General features: G+C 42.4%; 1 protein-coding gene across 1 annotated transcript in view; it reads right to left on the bottom strand.

Annotated features, from left to right (window-relative positions):
* slc44a4 (solute carrier family 44 member 4) overlaps window positions 1-22,436 on the bottom strand; it is a 40,866-nt gene that overhangs the window by 8,430 nt on the left and 10,000 nt on the right. Inside the window, exons 2-14 of the mRNA XM_060915464.1 lie at window positions 12,803-12,851; window positions 12,648-12,721; window positions 10,880-10,958; window positions 10,246-10,345; window positions 10,027-10,161; window positions 9,810-9,870; window positions 7,740-7,845; window positions 2,396-2,479; window positions 1,141-1,253; window positions 939-1,061; window positions 547-646; window positions 284-376; window positions 103-205 (exon numbers count right to left, since the gene is read on the bottom strand). Of these exons, the coding sequence (XP_060771447.1) occupies window positions 103-205; window positions 284-376; window positions 547-646; window positions 939-1,061; window positions 1,141-1,253; window positions 2,396-2,479; window positions 7,740-7,845; window positions 9,810-9,870; window positions 10,027-10,161; window positions 10,246-10,345; window positions 10,880-10,958; window positions 12,648-12,721; window positions 12,803-12,851 (1,220 nt within the window). The remainder of the gene's footprint in view (window positions 1-102; window positions 206-283; window positions 377-546; window positions 647-938; window positions 1,062-1,140; window positions 1,254-2,395; window positions 2,480-7,739; window positions 7,846-9,809; window positions 9,871-10,026; window positions 10,162-10,245; window positions 10,346-10,879; window positions 10,959-12,647; window positions 12,722-12,802; window positions 12,852-22,436) is intronic.

The raw sequence follows: 22,436 nt of genomic DNA on the forward strand, positions 1-22,436 counted from the left end.
ATGGAAATTAGCCAAGAGAGAGAAAGAGGGCAGAGCATGTGAGGGAGGAAGAAAGATGATGTCCAGTTGTCCGTGTGTGTGTGTGTGTGTATATGTGTGTACCGTTGGGTCACAGCTCTCGTTGCCCCTGATGAAACCACAGCCGCTTTCTGAAGAGTTCAAAGCTATAACATTGTACACTGGACCTCCGGATGTAGCCAGATAACTACAAACGCACTGTGTTAAGGAAAAACACACACACACACACACACACACACACACACACAATACAGTGGAAGGATACAGAGCAGTGATGCCCCAGTAGGAAACACACACAACGAGCATCACGAAGGTGATTACTGGGTAAATCAGTGTTGACATCATGTAGCCCACCGCCCTACACACACACACACACACACACACACACACACACAGTTCATTTTTATACATAAGCATAACATTTTCTATGAAATTGACAGATGAAATAAATGATATCTAGAAGACTGGAATTACACTCTTATGCTAATGAAATATACAGTGTGTGTGTGTGTGTGTGTGTGTGTGTACCTGCTGGACTCCTGAATAACAGCAATGGCAATGAGAATTCGAGTTCTGAGGAAAATCAGAGTCAACAGGAGAATCGCCTCCACCACAGACAGAATGATCACTGAGACACACACAGGAACCAATCAGATCAGTCTCCGCCCACAATGCCCCTGTAAACAATCACTGTCCTTGGTTAAACATTAACACATGGATAAACTGGTGTTGGTGAATATCCCGGGCGGTCAGTGGTGCTGCAGGAGAAACACTGAACCCACTCCAGTGGAACGGTTATGATGGTGAAGGAAACAGAATTATTCATTTCTTCTTTCTGCTCCTGCGCTAGAACCAGTAATAACTCTTCACTGTGCCTTTCTCTGTAAAACAGTGGAGCTTTCGGATGTAGAGAGACTTACAGAAGGCCAGCCAGGTGTCGCGGATCTGCAGGTACACGTTAACGTTAGTAGTGAAGCCGACGCTGTTGTAGGTCAAAGTGGAGTCTTTCAGGGACGCGTACTCATTATAGCAGTACCAGATACCTGAGAGTGATGAGAGACAGAGTGATCATCATCATCATCATTCACCATCAGTCCCTCACTGTATCACCCACACTCTTACCGAATGCTCCTACTGCCAGAACCCCAATGATCAGGACCCACACCAAGATGGCCGCCAGGAAGCGTAAGAGAAGGAGGAACAGCAAACTGACGACCATCGCTATCACCAGCCCTCTGTGGGAACGTATGAGAGACCATATTTTATACACACACAAAACTAGTACATCACATTTCAGAAGTGTTGTTCCCTCGTCCTGGTCACCTTCCCCTTACTGAGGAGTGAATATTAAGAATATTAAAGCTCAGCCTGCTGCCATTTTTAATAATCAAAGCTCTAAGTAAGGTTCTGCAGTTCCAGCTGTAAACACCAGATGGCGGTGTCAGGCAAATGTTCCTGATCTCCTGTCTCCACTTTTCGCAGGCAGTGTTGCCAATATAGCGACTTTATCACTAGAGTTAGCAACTTTTTGACCTTACCTCGGGACAAGAAATCAGAAAGGTCGATAAATTTAGCAACTTCTCACAACTTTCGCAACTTCTGTTCTCGTTTTCAAGCAACATCAAAAGTCACCCTTCACTGATCCGTGAATGACGCAATCTAGTGACTTTTAGCGACATTTCAGAGTTAGTAACGATTTCTGGGGAGATTTTTGGCGGCACTGTTCGCAGGATCTGTTTACAGGTCGGCTTTTACATTACCTTGCTTTTTAAGTCAACATGGTAGCACAGACGAAGAAACGGAACAAAAACACTTTTACGAAGTTCAGAGGGATGTGTGGGGTTATTGTTGAATACTGTAGGGATATAACCAGCAAGTGATATCTGTGAACTCTTTAAAAAGTGGACCCTTGCTATACAAAACTAACTAACTACTTTTTGAAAACGTTGCTAGTTCGCTTGCAAAATATGCCATCTTCAGGTTAGGTCCAGATGAAGGAATACAAGTAATTAAAAAAAAAAAAAATTACCAGAACAAGATTAAAAAGATCTCAAACTTTAAAACAAAACAGAATCTTCTCAAATATTAAAGATCTAGAGCAAATTAAGAGAGTTTAGAAAATTCAAACAGGAATTTTGTGGCCTGTTAGCGTTCTGGAATGTTCAGCCAGGAGGGCCTGGAGAAAAAAAAAACACCATCTAAACACATATGCTTTGAAACATACAACACACTTCACTCCGTCCTGAAACAGGCTCGAGACGGAGGTAAAGAGGACTTGCTGGAGGAGAAGGGGAGGAACAGAGAAGGTCTGAAGCCAGAAATGGAGAGAATGTTATAACTGTGACAAAAATATAATTCTGTTTTATTTCACACTTACAGAACGATCCACTGCCAAGTAGAAGCAAAGTCTGCGAAGATGCGAACGCCCACATCTCGGAGGTTAAACTCACCCAAAAGCTCACTGAGAGACAAAGAGAGAGAGACTCTGTAACACTACTCATGATTCACTAACCCTCAAGAAAACCCTGTTCACAACTCAGCAACTACAGACGCACAGCTCAAAGCGCACTACAGCTTCACACACACACACACACACACACACACACACACACACACACACACACACACACACACACACACTCTACATTGAAGCAAACTACAAGCTCTAGAATTCGGCGCATGTACTAGAGCATCCCAAATAATTAAAATATCATGAAAAGGTTAATCTCCTTCGTAATTTAATTCAAAAAGGTAAACTTTCATATATTCTATATTCACTACATGTAAAGTGAAATATTTCAAGCCTTTTTGTTTTAATTTTGATGATTATGGCTTATAGCTCATGAAAAGCAGAAATCCAGGATCTCAAATTATTAAAATATTTCCTAAGATCAATCAAAAAAAGGATTTGCAATACAGAAATGTCCAATTTCTGAAAAGTGTGTGTTCATTTATACACTCAGTACTTAGTTGGGGCTCCTTTACCATGAATTACTGCATCAGTGGGACGTGGCATGGAGGCGATCAGCCTGTGGCACTGCTGAGGTTTTACTGAAGCCCAGGTTGCTTTGATAGCAGCTTTCAGTTCGTCTGTATTTCTGGGTCTGTATTTTGGACAGTGGGTGTGTGCTGTCCTTGACCACCATGCAATGGAGTAGTAAAGTGTCCCCTTCCCTCCACTAGCCTGGGCTGGTGTCTTGAGCAAGCACTAGCAACCCCTTGCTCCCCACGGTCAGGGTTACAACCAAAGACTGGACTCAGCAGACTGTGCGGAGGAGACCACCACCTGGTGGTTCAACAGGCAGGAAGGCGGACCCAGCAAAGCGTTTGTGGAGCACGAACAAAGCACAGTGCAACACATAGAACACTGTTGGCCATCCACTGCATCCCAACATCTTGATTCTGTCTTGCTCCTGGACCCAGTTAGGTCGGGATGAGAGAGTGAGGCTGACGGCTGCACAACTCTCCCTCACTCTAATCCAAGTTACGTGCAAGTCATGACTTCAAGTTCAAATTCAAGTCCTGTGGCAATGGGCAAGTGGTGAAGCAGCAGGTGTGGAAACACTGGAAGCTGTAGTCACGAACCTGCACACAGATGGCCCAGGGCACAGGGTCGTTCTCTGCTAGAACAAAGCAGCACTGGAGTTCGGCAGCCCTGTTTAGGATTCTAGCCCCTCACCTCCATGGAGGAAGGGGCTAGAAAAGGTGCCCCAAAAATAGCCTGCTTCACCTCACCCTGGCCAGCACACGGTGGCTGGCGGGGATCCCACTCAGCAGTCGAAATACAACAAAAAGATAGAAAAGGTACTCAACCTTGGCATGTAGAACATCAATGTGTGGGCAAACGTTCAAAGCCCAAATTGGCCCCATCAGTCACCTCCGGACCCACAACCACCACCCACCAAATTGAAGTCATGGCCATCTTTGACCCCGAAGGACGAACATCATTTTTGGGTGGGGTGTTTCTCATCTTCCTCTTGACAATAGCCCATAGATTCTCTCTAGGGTTCAGGTCAGGTGAGTTAGCTGGCCAATCAAGCATAGTAATATGTTCAGCAAACCATTTGGTCATAGTTTTGACACCGTGGGCAAGTGCCAAGTCCTGCTGGAAAAGGAAATCAGCATCTCCATAAAGCTTGTCAGCAGCTGGAAGCATGAAGTGCTCCAAAATCTCCTGGTAGACAGTGGTGTTGACTTTGGACTTGATAAAACACAGTGGACCAACACCAGCAGATGACATGGCACCCCAAATCATCACAGACTGTGGAAACTTCACACTGGACTTCAAACACCTTGGATTCTGAGCCTCTCCACTCTTCCTCTAGGACCTTGATTTCCAAATGAAATGCAAAACTTACTGAAAAGAGGACTTTGGAGCACTGAACAACAATCCAGTTCTTTCTCTCCTTAGCCCAGGTAAGACACTTCTGATGCTGTCTCTGGTTCAGGAGGGGCTTGATATTAGGAATGTGACCGTGCTTTACAGTTGTAGCCCCTTTCCTGAAGACATCTGTGCATGGTGGCTCTTGATTCACTGACACCAGCCTCAGTCCACTCCTTGTGAAGCTCTCCCAAGTTCTTGAATCAACTTTTCTTGATGATCCTCTCAAGGCTGTGCTTGTGCACCTTTTCCAGCCAGCCTTTTCAGCAATGACCTATGGCTTACCCTCCTTGTGGAGGGAGTCGATGATCATCTTCTGGACAACTGTCAAGTCAGCAGTCTTCCCCATAATTGTGGTTCTGTGTACTGAACTAGACTGAGAGATATATGGTATTTATATGTTTTTTAACCACGAGCTGGCCTAGTGGTTACTGTGTCCGCCTCTTGACCGGGAGATTGTGAGTTGCACTTGCGGTTGGGTCATACCAAAGACCATCATAAAAATGGTACCTACTGCCATATGGCAAGGCATGCTACAATACAGATGTAAGTAGGGAAGTCAAACTCTCGCGGTTACCAGAGGACCCACCCCCCATTGTAACCCTAGCTGGATAGGTGAAAGGCCAGGGGCTATGGGAACGGACATCGGCACTGCACCCATACGCTTCAAAGAGCTGGTTAGTACTGGGACAGGAGACTGCCTGGGAAGACCAGATCCTGGCATAGAAGGGACTTTGACTTTTTTTTTTATATACCGTTTCTCAAACTTGAAATGAAATATTCTAATTTGAAAAAAAAAATTGTGTGCTGAAGCCAATTATCAAAATTAAAACAGAAAAACGTTTGAAACATTTTAGTTTACGTGTAACGAGTCTAGAATAGATAAAACATTTTCCCTTTCTTAAATAACTGATAAATATTGAACTTTTTCACAATATTCTAATTGTTTGAGATGCTCTAGTAGTGGAACCGCCGCTATCTACAAGGCGACCAAAGAGAAAGAAAAAAAAATGCTGAGTCCAATTTATAAATATAAAGCCCTACTGTGAGTGTAAACCACATTTGGCAGTGATGAGATGATGTTCCTGTCTAGCTCTAGATCCTGCTCATTTCTCATCCTGAGTTTTCATTTGTTGGTTGGTTCTTCATCATTCCTCAACCTTGGTCCTACTTACTGTGCACTCATCCCTAATTCATTCCTCATTCCTGTTCATCATGCATTACTCTTCCTAGTTAGTGGTTTCTCTGGTACTAGTTCCTGAGCACTTCTCATCTCTGGTACCTTGTACTCCTGAGTTGTTACTATTGATTCATTGTCTCCACTTTTTTGTTCATTAAATTCAACAGTTCTGGTTCCTGATATAGTTCATTTCTTATTGTACCTCCTCCATAGTTCATTCCTTGTCCCTAGTTCATTTCCTATTCCTATGACCAATTCAGACAGATCTCTCAAGTTCCTGGTCATTTCACATCCCCATTCGTTCATTCCTCTACCCTAGATCCTAATCATTCACCTCGAGATCCCAATTTTCTATGTTTCCCAAATTTTGTTCATGCCTCATCACTAGATCCCAACTGTCCCTCTTCCTTAGACCCTAATCGCATCGCTCCTGTGGAAGGCGGCCCCACGTGGACAGTTGGGGGTTGCGTCTGGAGGACGCTCTAGACTCTTGCAGTGGTGCTTTTGTGGCTGGGGACTGCAGTTGACTTGCTGACTTTGGGACTGCGGTTGTTGTGAATGGTCTTGCGCTCGGGTTTCATAGCATCAACGAAGCTGACTTTATATTAGGACTGTTATAGTCATGTTGTCTGTTGTTGCCCGGATGGGGATGGGTTCCCTTTTGAGTCTGGTTCCTCTCGAGGTTTCTTCCCCATGCCATTTGAGGGAGTTTTTCCTTGCCACCGTCGCCACAGGCTTGCTTATTGGGGATAGACTAGGGATAAAATTAGCTCATATTTTAAGTCGTTCAAATTCTGTAAAGCTGCTTTGCGACAGTGTTTATTGTTAAAAGCGCTATACAAATAAACTTGACTTGACTAATCCACCATTATCCCTTTTTCCAAATCATTCCTTGTCTCAAGACACCAAATCAATCCTCCTTCCTAGACCCTGTTCATTCTTCAGGTCTAGATCTTACTTGTCCCTCGTCATTAAATCCTAATTATTCTTTATCCTTTGATCTTGTTCATCCTGAACTCCTTTTCTTACTTCCTGTTCATCTCCCAATCCTAGTTCCAACTGGTCCTCAGATTCTAGATCTGCAGGAATTATGTAGACTAATACCTAGTACCTGTTCATTCCTGGTTAGCATGTATCCATACTTCCTTAAATCCAAGCTACATCTAGTTTTGACCTGAGCTTTTCTGTAGGTTATGGACCACAATCATATGACCTACAAGTATTTCAAACGCATGAGAGGTAACAGTATTGTGCTTGTGCCTGCACTGTAGATCTGCCCAGTGGACTTTAATTTACTTTGGATTGGAATCAGCTGGAATCAATTTCAGACACAGGTTAAGGAAGAAAGGAAACAAGAGGTGACTGAGGTTTAAAAAAAAAAATTCAGGGAAACTGAGCGGTTTTGAAATGCACAAATACACTCGTGTTCACTCACGCTGAAAAACTTCCATCACTGCCAAGGAAAGAGAAATACACATTACAGCACATTGGTGCAGGAAGGTGTGTGTGTGTGAGAGAGAGAGAGGGTTTAAGTACATGTGTATGGGTGCATGCTGTACAGGATGTGGCATTATATGTCCAAAAGTATGTGCACCCCTAACCATCAAGAAAATGTTACCACAAATCTGGAAGTACATTTACTGTAGAACGTCTCTGCATCCTGTAACATTACATATTACCTTCACAGGAACTAAGAGGCCCAAACCTGTTCCAGCATGACCATGCTCCTGAGCACGAAGCGCAGAAGCTCCATGAAGACATGGTGTTAAGGCTGGAGTGAAGAATTTGAGTGTCCTACACAGAGCCCTGACTGAAGTGAATGCCACTGAAAACATTTGGGATGAACTGGAACCTCTTCAACATCCTAACATCAGTACCTGATCTCATTAATGCTCTTGTAGCTGAACTATATGATCTCAAATCCTGACAGCCACACCCCAAAATCTAGTGGAAAGCCTTCCCAGAGGAGAGATGATGAGAGGAGAGAAGACCTTACTGTAACAGGAAAAGGGAATAAATCTGGAATGGGATATTCAACAAGGACATGTGGGTGTGATGGTGAGGGAGCACAAACTTTTGGTCATATAGTGTATTTTACAGCCTCTGTATCTGTGAATGTGTGTAGATTATATGTGGGAGTGCATGTGTATGTGATGTTACCTCGTAGCATTCTTGATCGTGTTCATAGTCTCATTGTGCGTCATGTTGTAGATACTGAAGTCAGAGGTGTCATCATTCAGCAAAGAGGGTATACACCTTCCCAACACTACACACACACACACACACACACACACACACGTGTGTGAAGCAGTATTGGTTAAATTCATTTCGCAAAGCACAAAATCAGCTGAGGCCCTACCCACACTGATCCTGCCATACTGGCACTGATTCTGATGCAGCAACATCAAAGTTCTTCCCACGCCATATGGCGCATAGGGCGGCGCCGATCTCAGTTTCCGTAGCCCTCGGCCTCTCGCCTATTACATAGCTAGGGTTACAGTGGAGGGCTAGTCCTCTGGTAACCACAAGAGTTTGACTCCCCACTCGCATCTATATTGCAGTGTGCCTTGCCAGACGGCAGTAGGTACCTTTTTTTCATGATGGTCTTTGGTATGACCCGGCCGTGAGTAGAACTCACGATCTCCCGTTCGAGAGGCAGATACGTGAACCACTAGGGCAACTCGTGGTGATGCAGTACATAGAGCAGAGTTAAAGCTGAGAATACCAGATACAGACACAACCTTTACATTTACACTTATGGCATTTGAAAAAAATCCTTATCCAGAGCGACTTCTCATTTTTATATATAACTGGGATTTGACCAACAACCTTCCGATCGGTCGTCCAATGTTTCGACCACTGATCTGCCAACCTTCAGCTAGAGTCCACAAACAATACGACATAATCCTACATCGTACAAAGGCTTCGTTTGCCCAGTCATGCACATGGCAGCTGGACAAATGGTGGAAAAACTCTCTCCACAGCCAAGCCTACGTGGGATTGGTCATTACAAATCAGGAGGTCCCAAGATGATCCATTGCATTACCTTACAGGCATTTAGCAGACACTCTTATCCAGAGCGATGTTCAACATACCCAGAGCAGCCTGGGGAGCAGTTAGGGGTTCAGTGCCTTGCTCAAGGGCACTTCAGCCAGTTCCTGTTGGTCCAGGGAATCAAACCGATTACCTTTTGGTCCCAAAGCTGCTTCTCTAAACATTAGGCCATGGCTTCCCCATTGGATGGATGAATCTGATGAGCAGCTATCAGAGCAACACCTTTATGTTTTTCCAGCATCACTGCTGTTTATTCATTAATTCTGCAGTCATGACATTTTTAACAGCACCACCTGCAGTCCTGGAGCATTTATTCGCGACGGACGATACAAAAACACAAACGGCGTGTGGGCCTGTATGCTTGCAACCTTCGCAAACATCATTTCTGCATTAAGTACACTGCAATAGATGCTTGCTGACCATGTAGCTTACTGTGTGATTTACAGTAGATGGTTTCAGGGGGTTATGGTGCATTATTAGGGAAATAATTCCCAATTGTGTGTCTTGTAAGGCTCAAATTATTCCCCCCCAAGTATCAAAAACTAGTGAGCGCACTAGTACTTAAGCTACATTCAGGTGAATACATTTTAATTAGAAAACAAAAATGATCATCCAGATGAGTGTTTTAGCTCTGCATCAGAAATAACCTCCGCCCCCATATATATATATATATATCACGTGACCATTCATGTACACTAGTCACGCGCGTACTAGGATAAACAGCTGATCCCATTTGTTTTCTTCTGGAAAAGGGTCACATGTCAAATCAGGGAAGGACACATCATGACTGATGAGACCCAGTCAGGAAGCGAACGTTGTTTCCAAACATCTCCATTTTCACCTTAAAATGTTACTCCGGAGTTTTCAAACTAAAACGAGGCCAGCAGTGTTTCCAAAAGGGCTCGAAAACTCCAGAGTAGTGAAGACACCACATGTAAACATGATGTGTTTAAAACTAAAATGTATTAATGTGGACATAACCGATGATCTTTAATTTGCACGTATGTGACATTTTGCAAACTTAAGTCGGAAATTAAGGGAGGCAGATTAGCACGACTCAAACCGGTTTACAACACAGGCAATCAGTACTATGACAAAATAATGAGACTGAGGGACAGGCAGAGAGAGAGAGAGAGAGAGAGAGAGAGAGAGAGACAGACAGACAGACAGACAGACCTGAAGTGGTAGGTGTGTAGAAGAATGGACACAATTCCCTGTTAATGATCTCCCCTGCTGTCTGAGTGAAAAACGCAGAGAAATGATGGATGAATAAATGCAAAGACGTCCGTAAATAAAGTCCACGACTTATATTCATTTACAAACCATGAGTCCATGATGAGTAAATTAAAAAACAAACACGTCATTTAAGATGAATACGGACAGAGAAACGTACAAGTTTGGTGGTGCTGAGGTTGAAGGACGGCACACACAGTTCCTGTTGAAAGAAGTTCTGCAATCTTGTAGGGGGAGCGGTGTAGGCTAAAGGGTCCAGAGACCAGAACTTTGAGGGACATGACCTGACACAGATCTGCAGCACAGGACAGGAGACATGAACATCATCAATACACTCTCACATACTGTATATACCATCACACACTCCGTATACGATCACCTGAGTGGTGGGACACTGGAAGCCCTGAAGTGCGGCGGCCATGATGTTTGTCGCTGTGGCGCATTTTAGGATATTAAAGTAAAACACATTCGGCTTATCCCTGAGAGAGAGAGAGAGAGAGAGAGAGAGAGAGAGAGAGAGAGAGAGAGATGAAAAGATGATATAAAATGCAAATAAAAAAAAAGCACGTCATGCAATTAGATAATCATCATCACCAAAGTCCTCACATTTATAACACACTAACATTATTAGGACCAACATCATTACATCAGTTATTGTGTTATGTCTTTGTAAATGCGCGTGTGTGTGTGTGTGTGTGTGTGTGTTTATAGTACTGAGGACCATATGTCTCCACAAGGACAGTAAAATCTGACACTTTTGACCTTGCGGGGCCATTTGGATGGTCCCCACAAGAAAAGTGCTGCTGCTGCTGTTTAACAAAAAAAATAATAATAAAAGAGCCACAAAGTTTCCATTTCATTAATGAGGTTAAGGTCGGGTTTAGGTGCAGGAACAGCATTAATTAACTGCATTATTAATTATGTTAATGGAAGGTCCTCAGAAGGAGAGCAAAAGATATACATGCATATATATGTGTGTGTGTGTGTGTGTGTGTGTGTGTGTAGCTGCTCACTGATTGGGTGGGAGGCCACAGAACATGCCGGTGGAGTTGCGTGGGTAAAGCACGTGTCGCGGGTCACCATACAGCCACGCTGCAACACAGTTATTTATTTACATTCATATTTACACAATTTATGCTCCCCCCCCCCATTATTTGCTTTTTTATTTTAGCTGCATGCTAATGATAGATTTCCGCTGCACTAAGGCACTTTACTTATTTTATTTATTGGTTTATTTGATAGGGACAGTGCACATTCATGAACAATAGTATAAAATACGGAATGTCAATATGCCGGATGGGGGCGGCACAGTGGTGTAGTGGTTAGCGCTGTCGGCTCACAGCAGGAAGGTCTGGGTTCGAGCCCCGTGGCTGGCGAGGGCCTTTCTGTGTGGAGTTTGCATGTTCTCCCCGTGTCCGCGTGGGTTTCCTCCGGGTGCTCCGGTTTCCCCCACAGTCCAAAGACATGCAGGTTAGGTTAACTGGTGACTCTAAATTGAGCGTAGGTGTGAATGTGAGTGTGAATGGTTGTCTGTGTCTATGTGTCAGCCCTGTGATGACCTGGCGACTTGTCCAGGGTGTACCCCGCCTTTCGCCCGTAGTCAGCTGGGATAGGCTCCAGCTTGCCTGCGACCCTGTAGAACAGGATAAAACGGCTACAGATGATGAGATGAGATGAGATGAGAATATGCCGGATTTAGCATAATTGCAAATTACACTAAATAATTCCAAAAAGTACATAATGTGTGTTATAGTAAAATGCTGTGACCTTATAACAGTATATCCATTGTTGTTAAGATTAAAATGTTACATGGACACTCGGACTCCTACCACAGCACTTTGCTAACAATCTTTTTATTTATTTCTAAAAAACACGTTTTACTTTTGATCTGTTTCTGGTATCATTCAGCAGATCTGTGGTGTAAATATCATCATGTTCGATTGTATTTGCTGTATATTTTCCTACTAGAGGTCGCTAGCACTGAGATGCTAATAAGCATGATATGTCATCAAAAAGAGAACATTCTAAAGTGTTTTAGAGAGAGAAAGATAGAGACTGTACTGATATAGAACAGAAAGCTAACGCTAGGTTTCTAGTTGAGCTGCAAGCTATGATCATGTTCCAATGCTAATCTGCTAGCATATTATTTCATAACATTTCAATACCGGCACTAAAACCTCGACTAAACAGTACGTTCACGTGTATTAGTGCTTTAGAAAAGTGTTATAAATATTGTATTATAACGTGATGAAATGATGAATCAGCAAAACCAAGGAAGAATGACAATGTAAAGGCTAAATCTGTTTGATTAGCTGGGTGCTAATATGGTAATTACTTCCATGTTAGCATTAGCAACAACACGGCAAACATGAATGCATTTACAGACTGTTCAGTGTGTGTTGCATCTTGGTCATTGTGTGTTTGATCCATAATCACACTCGCAGGTAGTGTACACCACGTGTGTAAAATGACATTAAATTGATGCCTTCATTTATTATTTAATGTTAGCACACAGCGATGTAGCAAGCTAGGATTGTTAAACTAAACAATTTGCTATTAGCTTAGCTATAGTCAGAAAGTTATATTGCGCTATAGAATAAAGCCAGTATTTCATGCTAAGCGCTAAATTGAGCCGAAGAGGTGAAATGAAAGGTCACATGATCAAGTCTGACTTGTGAATTTAACATAAGCTCTGCCCTTGTTGACCCAGGGAGAGGTCTGTACCTTTCTAAACAAAAGCCACGCCTACACGCTGTGCACGATCCTTGTACATGTTCTTACCCAGAATTCCAACCACCATGTATCCGACGATGACGAGCATGAAAAGGACGCAGCAGATGATATCCGTGCAGCTCCTGGACAAACATCATGCAAATTAGCTGTGCTTTTATTTCTCCACTGCATACATCTATGAGCAGTTACACGCAAGCACACACCTGTTGTGAATGGGTCCATTAAACGTCGGGTCATATTGCGTTGGCTCTCCTGAAAGACAACAAACATGACAGCAGTGCTTGTGTTAGTACCACAGACAGGGGGCAGCTTGAGCACAAAAACCCATAAGTGAGGGGCGTGTCTTCTGTGGAATTAAGTGCGACAGTTTTTCAATTCTATCTACGTTCTATACATAAACAAAGTAACTGTTTTATTTACACACAAAGCGAAAGTGAGTATGGTAAATCGGATGCCATGAGCAATTTACAGCTCTTTACGGATATACCTCTGGGCAACAGTGCTAAAAAGCTCCCTTGCTACTTAGCTAGCACTATCGTGAGCCAATCTTTGAAGTGGATAATCTGCTAAATAACTGACCTTCTCACTGGATACCATGCAGATTTGTTTGTAACTCGTGTAGTTTAGCACCAAACTGTAACTTGGCTCCATCAGCTAGTTTGCCATCATGAAACGTTCATCAGATCTCAGTGCCTTGTGAATCTTAAAGCAATCTTCACTCAGTCATTCAAGCTGGTAAAGTAATGGAACTGCCCTTAAAATGGTGCTTTTGACCAAGGAGGCAACTGACTGAGACATAGGGAAGTAGATACGAGCCATTTGAGAACAATGTTCAGTGGTGTTCAAATGGAACCATCATTGGATTATGTGGTGGAACCCACAACAATGCCAGTATTTACAGTTCCTCTCTATAGTGAAAGGGGTAGAAGCATTGGTTAGTGAGAAGGGTACTTGGTAGAGTTTATCCCTCTGCCAAGCCACATACAGTATTAACAACATCAAAATCAAAATCACTTGAACCTCATCGTCATCAGTTGTCCATCGCTAGTGATGATGACTGCTTCATTAGGATGCACAGAAACACAGATGGGCCGCGAGGCCTGCACCAGAGCAACAGAGTCATCCGCAGCAGTGGCATGAATAACCTATCTCCTCTCCTAATGAAGTGCCTTGCACAGTAAGGCAAGTGATGTCGTACCCCCATGTTGTGTCTCTGAACCTCCAGACCTGATACCAAGTGGGGCACAAAAGTGCCACAGACCTGACAGGTATGGAAGTTGCCCCGCAGTGACAACTGACTTGCCGAGTGATGCCATCCGTTGGCCATTTGAGTGGCTCTTCCATAGGCCATTGACCCTGTTGGGTTCGTCTGCCACATTGCACCTAAAAGTGCCCTGCTGCCAGCGCCTTACTGGTGATGTACTTTTTAACCCATAACTGGAACCCAGGCAGGTACTACCACTCCAGGGCAGAGCGGACCTGGGAGCAATGGTGATTAAGGGGTAACTTGAACCCCTTACTGATTAAGTGCTAACAAAATCACTTGAACCGAGGATGACACTAAAACTGTCCAGGAAACTTCATCCAAATCTGTTCACTACTTTTTGAGTTATGCTGGGAACAAACAAATAAACCTTAGATCCACATACATAATCAGATTTGCATCAAAATCTAATTAATTGTTCCTTGGCCCATGGCTCACCTTTCCACCAAATTTCATCCAAATCTGTTCACTAATTTTTCAGTTATGTTGGGAACAACCAGAGGTGAAAACATCACTTCCTCTAACACAGCTGGTGGAGGTAAAAATATTCAAAATGGCAGATGTTTTGCACAAGAACAGCATAAACAAATCAGGAGTTAAATGTAAGGACACAGGACATGGTGCCTGATTGGTGACAGAATGTAGCACATCAGGCACGTGTGTTTCAGCGGTTTGTGTGTTTGCATTTCCACATCGGTTAAACCTGTTCAGCAAAACACTCAGCACAGGGATATTATAAAGTACTGTATTTATCCAGGATGTGTACACACCCGAGGTGCTTAGTGTCTCCTCAGAGAAAGTCAGTACGCAGAAACAGAAGTGTCTCGGATAGATACGTTATGAAGTTTTTACTTCTGATTTGTCCAGTTCTAATATGATTTCACAAATTTCAGTAAAGTTTTTTCAGTTGTCTCAGAAACCAGTCTATGTTCCACGATTTCGACCTGGAAAAAAAAACAAGTCACCTGGTCCAGATATCAGTTAAGGACTTTTCACACCAGAGGCAACACACACACGTTTCTCATTCATTTACATTTCCTCCATCAGGATCTCAGGGTGGTATCTTTGGTCACCATATTCAGCGTGGCAAGCAAAAACCTGACACGGAAGCAGAAAATAAGCACATAATGTGGCTAATCTTTCTCAAGTCACTATTAAACCACCATTAAGGATTTAATCATCAGCTAGTATGGGTGTGCTTTTAGTCCTGTTCCGATGCAGAAGCTACAGAGTCGTGTGGTAGGTATTCGTTCCCTCAGGTGGAGAACATGCTGACTGACCGTTTTAAATCAGCACGTTCATGTTTATATTTAACTGAAATAATAAGAAAGGCCAAGGAAATGTCATGATTTTCCCTGATTTATTTTCAGACCTGGAGCCTCTGAAGGACCTCTAGCTACTATAGTTACTATGGTTACCATGAGAAAGACGCATGCGAATAATGAACGTTGCTGCTGATGTAAGCGAAGAGGAACAGAGTGAAAATGCCTTTATAATTAATCCACGTGACATCAGTTCAGGCATCTGGGCTGACCATCACAGACATGCATCGTACTTTTTGGAAATAATATTAACTAATAATTCCCTTAAAACAGTCTGCAACATTTCAGGCTTCAGGTTCTGAGGTATTTATAGATGGTTTAAAAAGGAAAAAGGGGCGTGGCCCTAATTTTACTGTTAAATCAAGTGCTACAGAAAAAAAAAAAAGTCATTCAGTTTGGACTGCTGGCGCATGAAATTTTCAGAAATTGTTGTCTGGTATAAAAGACAGCTTTAATATCTGAAACAGAAAGTCAACAGTTACAAATGTGCCAATTTATGGCCTGCTGAATACTGATTGATAAAAATAGTTGTGTTTTGGCCCTGTAGATCTCCACACTAAAAACATCAGAGCTTTCAAATTTTCATATCAAATCACCCACATACTAATATTTTTAGGAATTAGGTAGGCGGCACGGTGGTGTAGTGGTTAGCGCTGTCGCCTCACAGCAAGAAGGTCCGGGTTCGAGCCCCGTGGCCGGCGAGGGCCTTTCTGTGTGGAGTTTGCATGTTCTCCCCGTGTCTGCGTGGGTTTCCTCCGGGTGCTCCGGTTTCCCCCACAGTCCAAAGACATGCAGGTTAGGTTAACTGGTGACTCTAAATTGACCGTAGGTATGAATGTGAGTGTGAATGGTTGTCTGTGTCTATGTGTCAGCCCTGTGATGACCTGGCGACTTGTCCAGGGTGTACCCCGCCTTTCACCCGTAGTCAGCTGGGATAGGCTCCAGCTTGCCTGCGACCCTGTAGGACAGGATAAAGCGGCTACAGATAATGAGAATGAGGAATTAGGTACATGGCTGAAAGAGCTCAAACAAACATCTACTGTATATATAAGAAATATATCCAGGAACATTTTTAAAATTAGATGATTTGTTGTTGATTCTAAGGTTCCTGTTCTTGGCTGCAGGAGTGGAACCCAATGTGTTCTTCTATTTTTCTGTTGTATGCTGAGATGCTTTTCTGCTCACCACGGTTGTAAAGAGTGATTATATCCTTCCTGCCCTTATCAAAAAGAAAGTATACTTCAAGTTCATTTTATTAAAGTATAGGGGAGAGCGGGGTAAGATGAGCCAGGGGGTAAGATGAGCCACCCCCTGTTTCTAAGAAACAGTAAACAAATGTGACCATGTGACCACATTCAAAGGGGGCCGGGACCATTTACTTACACTTGTGGAGAGGAGCACCACATGTCAAACTAGGTGAGGGAGATATTTATAAAAATGTGTTTTTGTGCTTTCTAAGTCAATTCCATGTTTGTCCACAGTGAAGATGATTTAGAGAAGACAAAAGTAGAATAATATTTAGACACATTAGGGTTAAGTTAGTGGCTTTCTAAGCTATGATATGAATGGTAATAAAAATAATTTTGATTAGCCTAATCCCCTTTATTAGCATTTTTCTACAAAATGGTGGCCACGGGGTAAGATGACTCAACTTACCCCATTGGTGGCTGAGCTTACCCAATATGGATGACACTTAAGTTTTCACATTTACTGGTCATATATGACACACATACATTATATATATATATATATATATATGACATCAGATGAGGAAGACCAGTTGTTAGATGTGGGGGATTACGTTGTGGCAAAATTCACAGGGAAGAAGAAAGTGCATTTCTTCATTGGCCAGATAATCAAATTGGATGTCTTCGAAATAGAGGCAAGATTTCTCAAAAGAAGCCGGTCATGCCATGGCTCTGCAAGAAAGCCAACCTTTGTCTTCAAAGAGAAAGATGAGGCTGTCCTGTCAAGACAGGATATTGTGAAAAAATTGCCCCGCCCCTTTACTGTTGGGGGGACAGCATGGAGGGAGAGGCAAATGGTGTTCCCTTGCAATTTGAACGCTTGGAACATTGAATAATGATGAAATTATTATGGATGGAATGATTGCTGCATGTTTTAACCTACTGAAAGAAATAAGATTTTTTGGCACTGTTCTACTGTTTTAATAATTTCTATAATATAGTATATCTCTCATTCCCTCTCTAACCATCCCTCTTTCTATCTATCTACGCATATCTCTCTCTCTATCCATCTATCTATCCCTCCCTATCCCATCTCATTCTATCACCTCTCTCTTCATCTCCCCTTCTCTATGCAACGGCCCTATCCCCCACTTGATTGACTTGACTTGATTCACTGATTGCATTTCTAATAATAAAAGTTGTTTACTTTGTTAACCTAACATGTTTTGTGTTGGCTCAATTTACCCCACACAGTGGCTCATCTTACCCCATGCATGGGGTAAGTTGAGCCACTTGACATTTTTTTTTCAAGAGGTAATATCACTCTAACCATAAGAGCTTATCAATTATTTTTTACTCAGATAGTAACAGTACACTTTGAAATTTGGTATGGTGTGTAGACTGGAAGCAAAAATGGCTTTAACATGTAGTTATGATGAAAAATGTAAAAAGTGGCTCATCTTACCCCGCTCTCCCCTACTTTTGTGTACCAAGTATACTGATATCAATGTACTTACAGTATACTTGTAATTAATTAATCTAATACTTCTTGGGATTAAATTGGTCCACTTTTAGTTTATAAAAAGTATACTTTAAGTCTAAGAGAAGTAAACTGAGTATACAACTAGTATTATTTTGTACTGCAAGTATACCGCAAGTAAACTTATATACTAATAGTTTATTAATTCTATATTTGTAATCCACTCTTTAGTTTACAAAAGCATACTTCATAGTGTACTGGAAATATACTTTTAGAAACTAAAAAGTGGACTAGAAGTATACTTTATAGCATATTGGAAATATACTTTTAGAAACTAAAAAGTGGACTAGAAGTATACTTTATAGCATATTGGAAATATACTATTAGTTACTGGTTCTATACATTGTCCACTTTTTAAAGACCAAGCTGTTTTCAGATGCTTTCTGCTAAATTATTAATATTGCCATCTCTACGACTACGTTCAGACTGCACCCTGAAACGACCCATATCCGATTTTTTTGCCCATATGCGACCTGTAGCCGATTTGTTATTGACAATCTGAACGACACAGATCCGATTTTTTCACATGCGACCCAGGCCGCTTGGATATGTGGTCCTAATTTCACACAGAAACTGAGATCACAATTTTCCCATTCTGATGTTTGAACATTGCGAACATTAACTGAAGCTCTGGATTTGTATCTGCGTGATTTGATGCATCAAACTGCAGGTGGATGTAGGCCTAATAAAGTGGCCTGTGTGTGCGTTTATTTCTCTTTTAAATCCGCACACGATCTAATCCAATTTAATCCAGTCGCTGTTTAAACTGGATCATGATAACTATAACGTGTCTGAAAGAAAGAAAGAAAAAAAAGGCAGGCAGTGTGATGACTTTCTGCCTCACAGGTCAGCTTTCTTCTCAGGCACTGCTTCGATATCTCAAGGTTAAAGTCAGGAAAGTGTTTGAAAAAGCAACACATGATCACGTTGCCAGGTTACTTTAACAGTCAGTATGCTCGGGATGGGATTAAATATTGTTCAGGAAAACACACTGAATGTATTCGGTGACCACACAAACCATTTCTTATGAACTAAAATATTATTCTAAAACATTTAAGAACTTATTTATCCTTACAGTACAGCGCTGTTGAATTCTGGATTGTGATTGGTCAGAATGTGTTGATTCATTTTCTATAAGTTGGACGGTGAAGTTTTCTGTAAGGAGACGTTTACAGCACTTAGAAGGTGAAACTGAAGGGTTTAAGCTTTGAGATTTCTGTGTAACCATTTCATCTGATTAAACTCCAACACAGAAAAATAGACAGTTAAATAGTCGACTCTACAGTATACTGTTACTACTTATTCAGGTGACATTGGGCATACCGAACAACCTGTGTTTTCTCCCCCCCTTCTGTCCCTCTGAGTTACATGTCAGTCCTGGGATCGAGATGCTGAACCTCTTCTGCTCCTCGGACCTGCCTGATCTACCCTGACGCCCTACGTCTGGCTGGAGTCTCATCGCATCGCTCCTGTGGAGGACGGCCCCATGAGGACAGTTGAAAGTCACACTTGGAGGACGCTCTGGACTCTTACAGTAATGCTTTTATGGCTGAGGACTACAGTTGACTTGCTAACTTTAGGACTGCAGTTGTCATGAACAGTTTTGCACTCAAGTTTCCATCAGTGAAGAGTTTATAACATCAACGAAACTGACTTCATGTTAAAACTGTTAATATTATAGTCAGGCTGTCTGTTGTTGCCCAAATGAGGATGGGTTCCCTTTTGAGTCTGGTTCCTCTCGAGGTTTCTTCCTCATGTCATCTGAGGGAGTTTTTCCTTGCCACCGTCGCCACAGGCTTGCTCATTGGGGATAGATTAGAGATAAAATTAGCTCATGTTTAAAGTCATTCGAATTCTGTAAAGCTGCTTTGCGACAATCTCGATCGTTAAAAGTGCTATAAAAATAAACCTGACAGTTTATAGCTGCTATAATGTAAAAATTATAACTGTAGATGTTCAGCAGCTAAAATTACAACAAATTAATCATTGACAAACTGTTCTGGTATACGAGAAATCAAACACTCGGGAAGGAACACGCTGTTATCGGAAATTATTACACAGCTTTGTCGAATCCTCGATTCTGATTGGTCAGTTTTGGGATTCTATAGTCTGCGATTTCTGTATAATAGACACAAACCGTTGCTATGGATCACATCACATTTCATTGCACAAGCAATCAAATCATTTTTAAATCAATATTTTGTCTCAAATTATTGATTTCTTTAGTGAGTGGCTGTGTCATAAGGGGCTTGATGTATAGAGAGTGGGTTATTGTGAAATCGACCCCTTCAGGATGGTTTAATACTATTGCAGTCTAAATAAAGAGGACAATAACGGACATGACAACAACATTTTCTCCAATTTATTCAAATGTGTGTAATGCCTCAGGAATGAAGCTTCTTGTGTAAAGGCTCCTGCTAACAACATGGGCGTGTCCACACTGAGCCCTGAGCGAGCGACTGTGTGGATCTCTGAGGGAGCGGACGCTTTGTTACCTGGCAGCTCCGAAGCTTTAGCTGGCATGTGACACACACAAGTCGAGCTAATAAGGCTATCCAGGAGCTGATCCACACACACAGAGAAAAACAGAGCTTGTTATTCTAACAGTGTGGAAACCCATATAAAAGCACATACACACCATTCACAGTGGATTATGGGAGAAAACAACACTGACAACATTTAAACAACATTTCCACTTTCCCCAGGTCATAATTTTCACCACATTTTGGTGAAACCAAAGACATCCTGTAAATAGGGCTGATGGTGGCAACCTGGTGGACGCCACTCAACCTACGTGACCTGCCCTGCCTCAGAGTCTGAGACTTATCCTTTCATTTAACTCTGAGATTTTAATGTGGATTTTAGTTGAGAGAGAGAGAGAGAGAGAGAGAGAGAGAGAGAGAGCGAACAGAAGGAGGGGGAAGTGATCTTCAGCATTTGAATCCAATTTGAATTCAGGAGTGAAGGGAAACGAGCCTGATGCAAAAACATTCTGCATCCTGGGCCCGTACGAGTTTACCATAGAACACACAATCACTTGATCTCAAAACCTCCCAAAGCACTCAACTACAAAATGTTTTGTACAAAGTCTTCTTCCTGCTCCAGAACCTGCTCCACAGACCAGACAGGATTTCTTTCCTGTATTTCCTCTTTCCTCAGGTCCAGATTTACAAAATTTGATGTCAAACTCTACGGATTACCACATGACTCAATCTTAACAACGAAATTAGTCACTTTTAAGGGCGTGGTGTGATGATAGCTGAGGTCTAAGGCTGGTTTAATACACTGCTTGGATAAATGTTAAGACTCCAGACTGCATTGCAGATTACATGAAACCCAAAACACCTTCCAGAGCACCAGCAAGTCCCAAACAAGGCCCTAAAGTTTCAATGTTCCAGACATAGCCAAGAGCTCGAGGAAATCCCAAACTAGAGCTCCTGAAAATCTCAAACACATTCCAGAGCCCAAGCAAATATCAAACACCATCAAAAGCCCCAGTAAATCCCAAACACTTTCTAGAGCACCAGCAAGTCCCAAACAAGGCCCTAAAATTCCAGTGTTCCAAACACAATCTAGAGCTTCTCCAAATCCCAAACACAGACTAGAGCACAACAAAATCTTAAACACACTCTGGAGCCTCATCAAGGCCAAACACATTCTAGAGAACCAGAAATTCCCAAGCAAATTCTAGAGCCTCAGTATAGAGCCCTAGCAAGACCCCTACACTGATCCATAGCATCAGCAATCCCGAAACACAAGCCAGAGCCCCAGATTGAGTGTTGGGCCCTAAACTTAATTTAAATTTAAATTGCCCCTAGGGGACAAATAAAGTCATTTTAATTTGAACTAATTTTAGAGCCACAAATACAGTCCAGAGCCCCATCGAGGTGTAAACACAGTCTAAAGTCCTATCAAGACACAAACACCAGTCAGTCCCAAACACAGTGCTGTATATAGAACACATCCCAAAGGTAGAGTGTTGAGACCCGATGTATCCTAAACACAGAACCTAGAACCACAGTGTCTCCCAAACACACTCCAGACCCTCAGCACATTCCAAACACAAAATCTAGAGACCCGGTCGGTTGAGATGTGCTGCATGCTCAAATTTTCGGTTTAACAAATGGAGGGGCGGGGCTCACCCTGGGCAGGTCACTAATCTGTCAGAGGTCTACATAGAGATGGACAATAATCACACTCACACCTGCGGGGAAATTTAGAGGAGCCAGTGGACGACATGTCTGGAATGGGGGAGGAAACCGAAGACCCGGAGGAGGAAACCCACACAGACACGAGGAGAACAAACAAAGAACCCAGTCTGAATGGTTCCTCAAAATGTATCATTTTTCTCCATTGAAAATTTGACATACAGAAATGAAATGAAATGATCCTGGATGCGAGACTGTGGACTGGAGGCAGTCGAACACAGAGTTTAACCAGAGTGTGATAAAGTTCTCTTTAAAGAAATTCTGATGCACTGCTGGGGATTTGAACTCAATATTAAAGAGAACCATCATGAGAAGT

This window comes from Neoarius graeffei, chromosome 2 (genome assembly GCF_027579695.1).
Source record: "Neoarius graeffei isolate fNeoGra1 chromosome 2, fNeoGra1.pri, whole genome shotgun sequence".
NCBI lineage: Eukaryota > Metazoa > Chordata > Actinopteri > Siluriformes > Ariidae > Neoarius > Neoarius graeffei.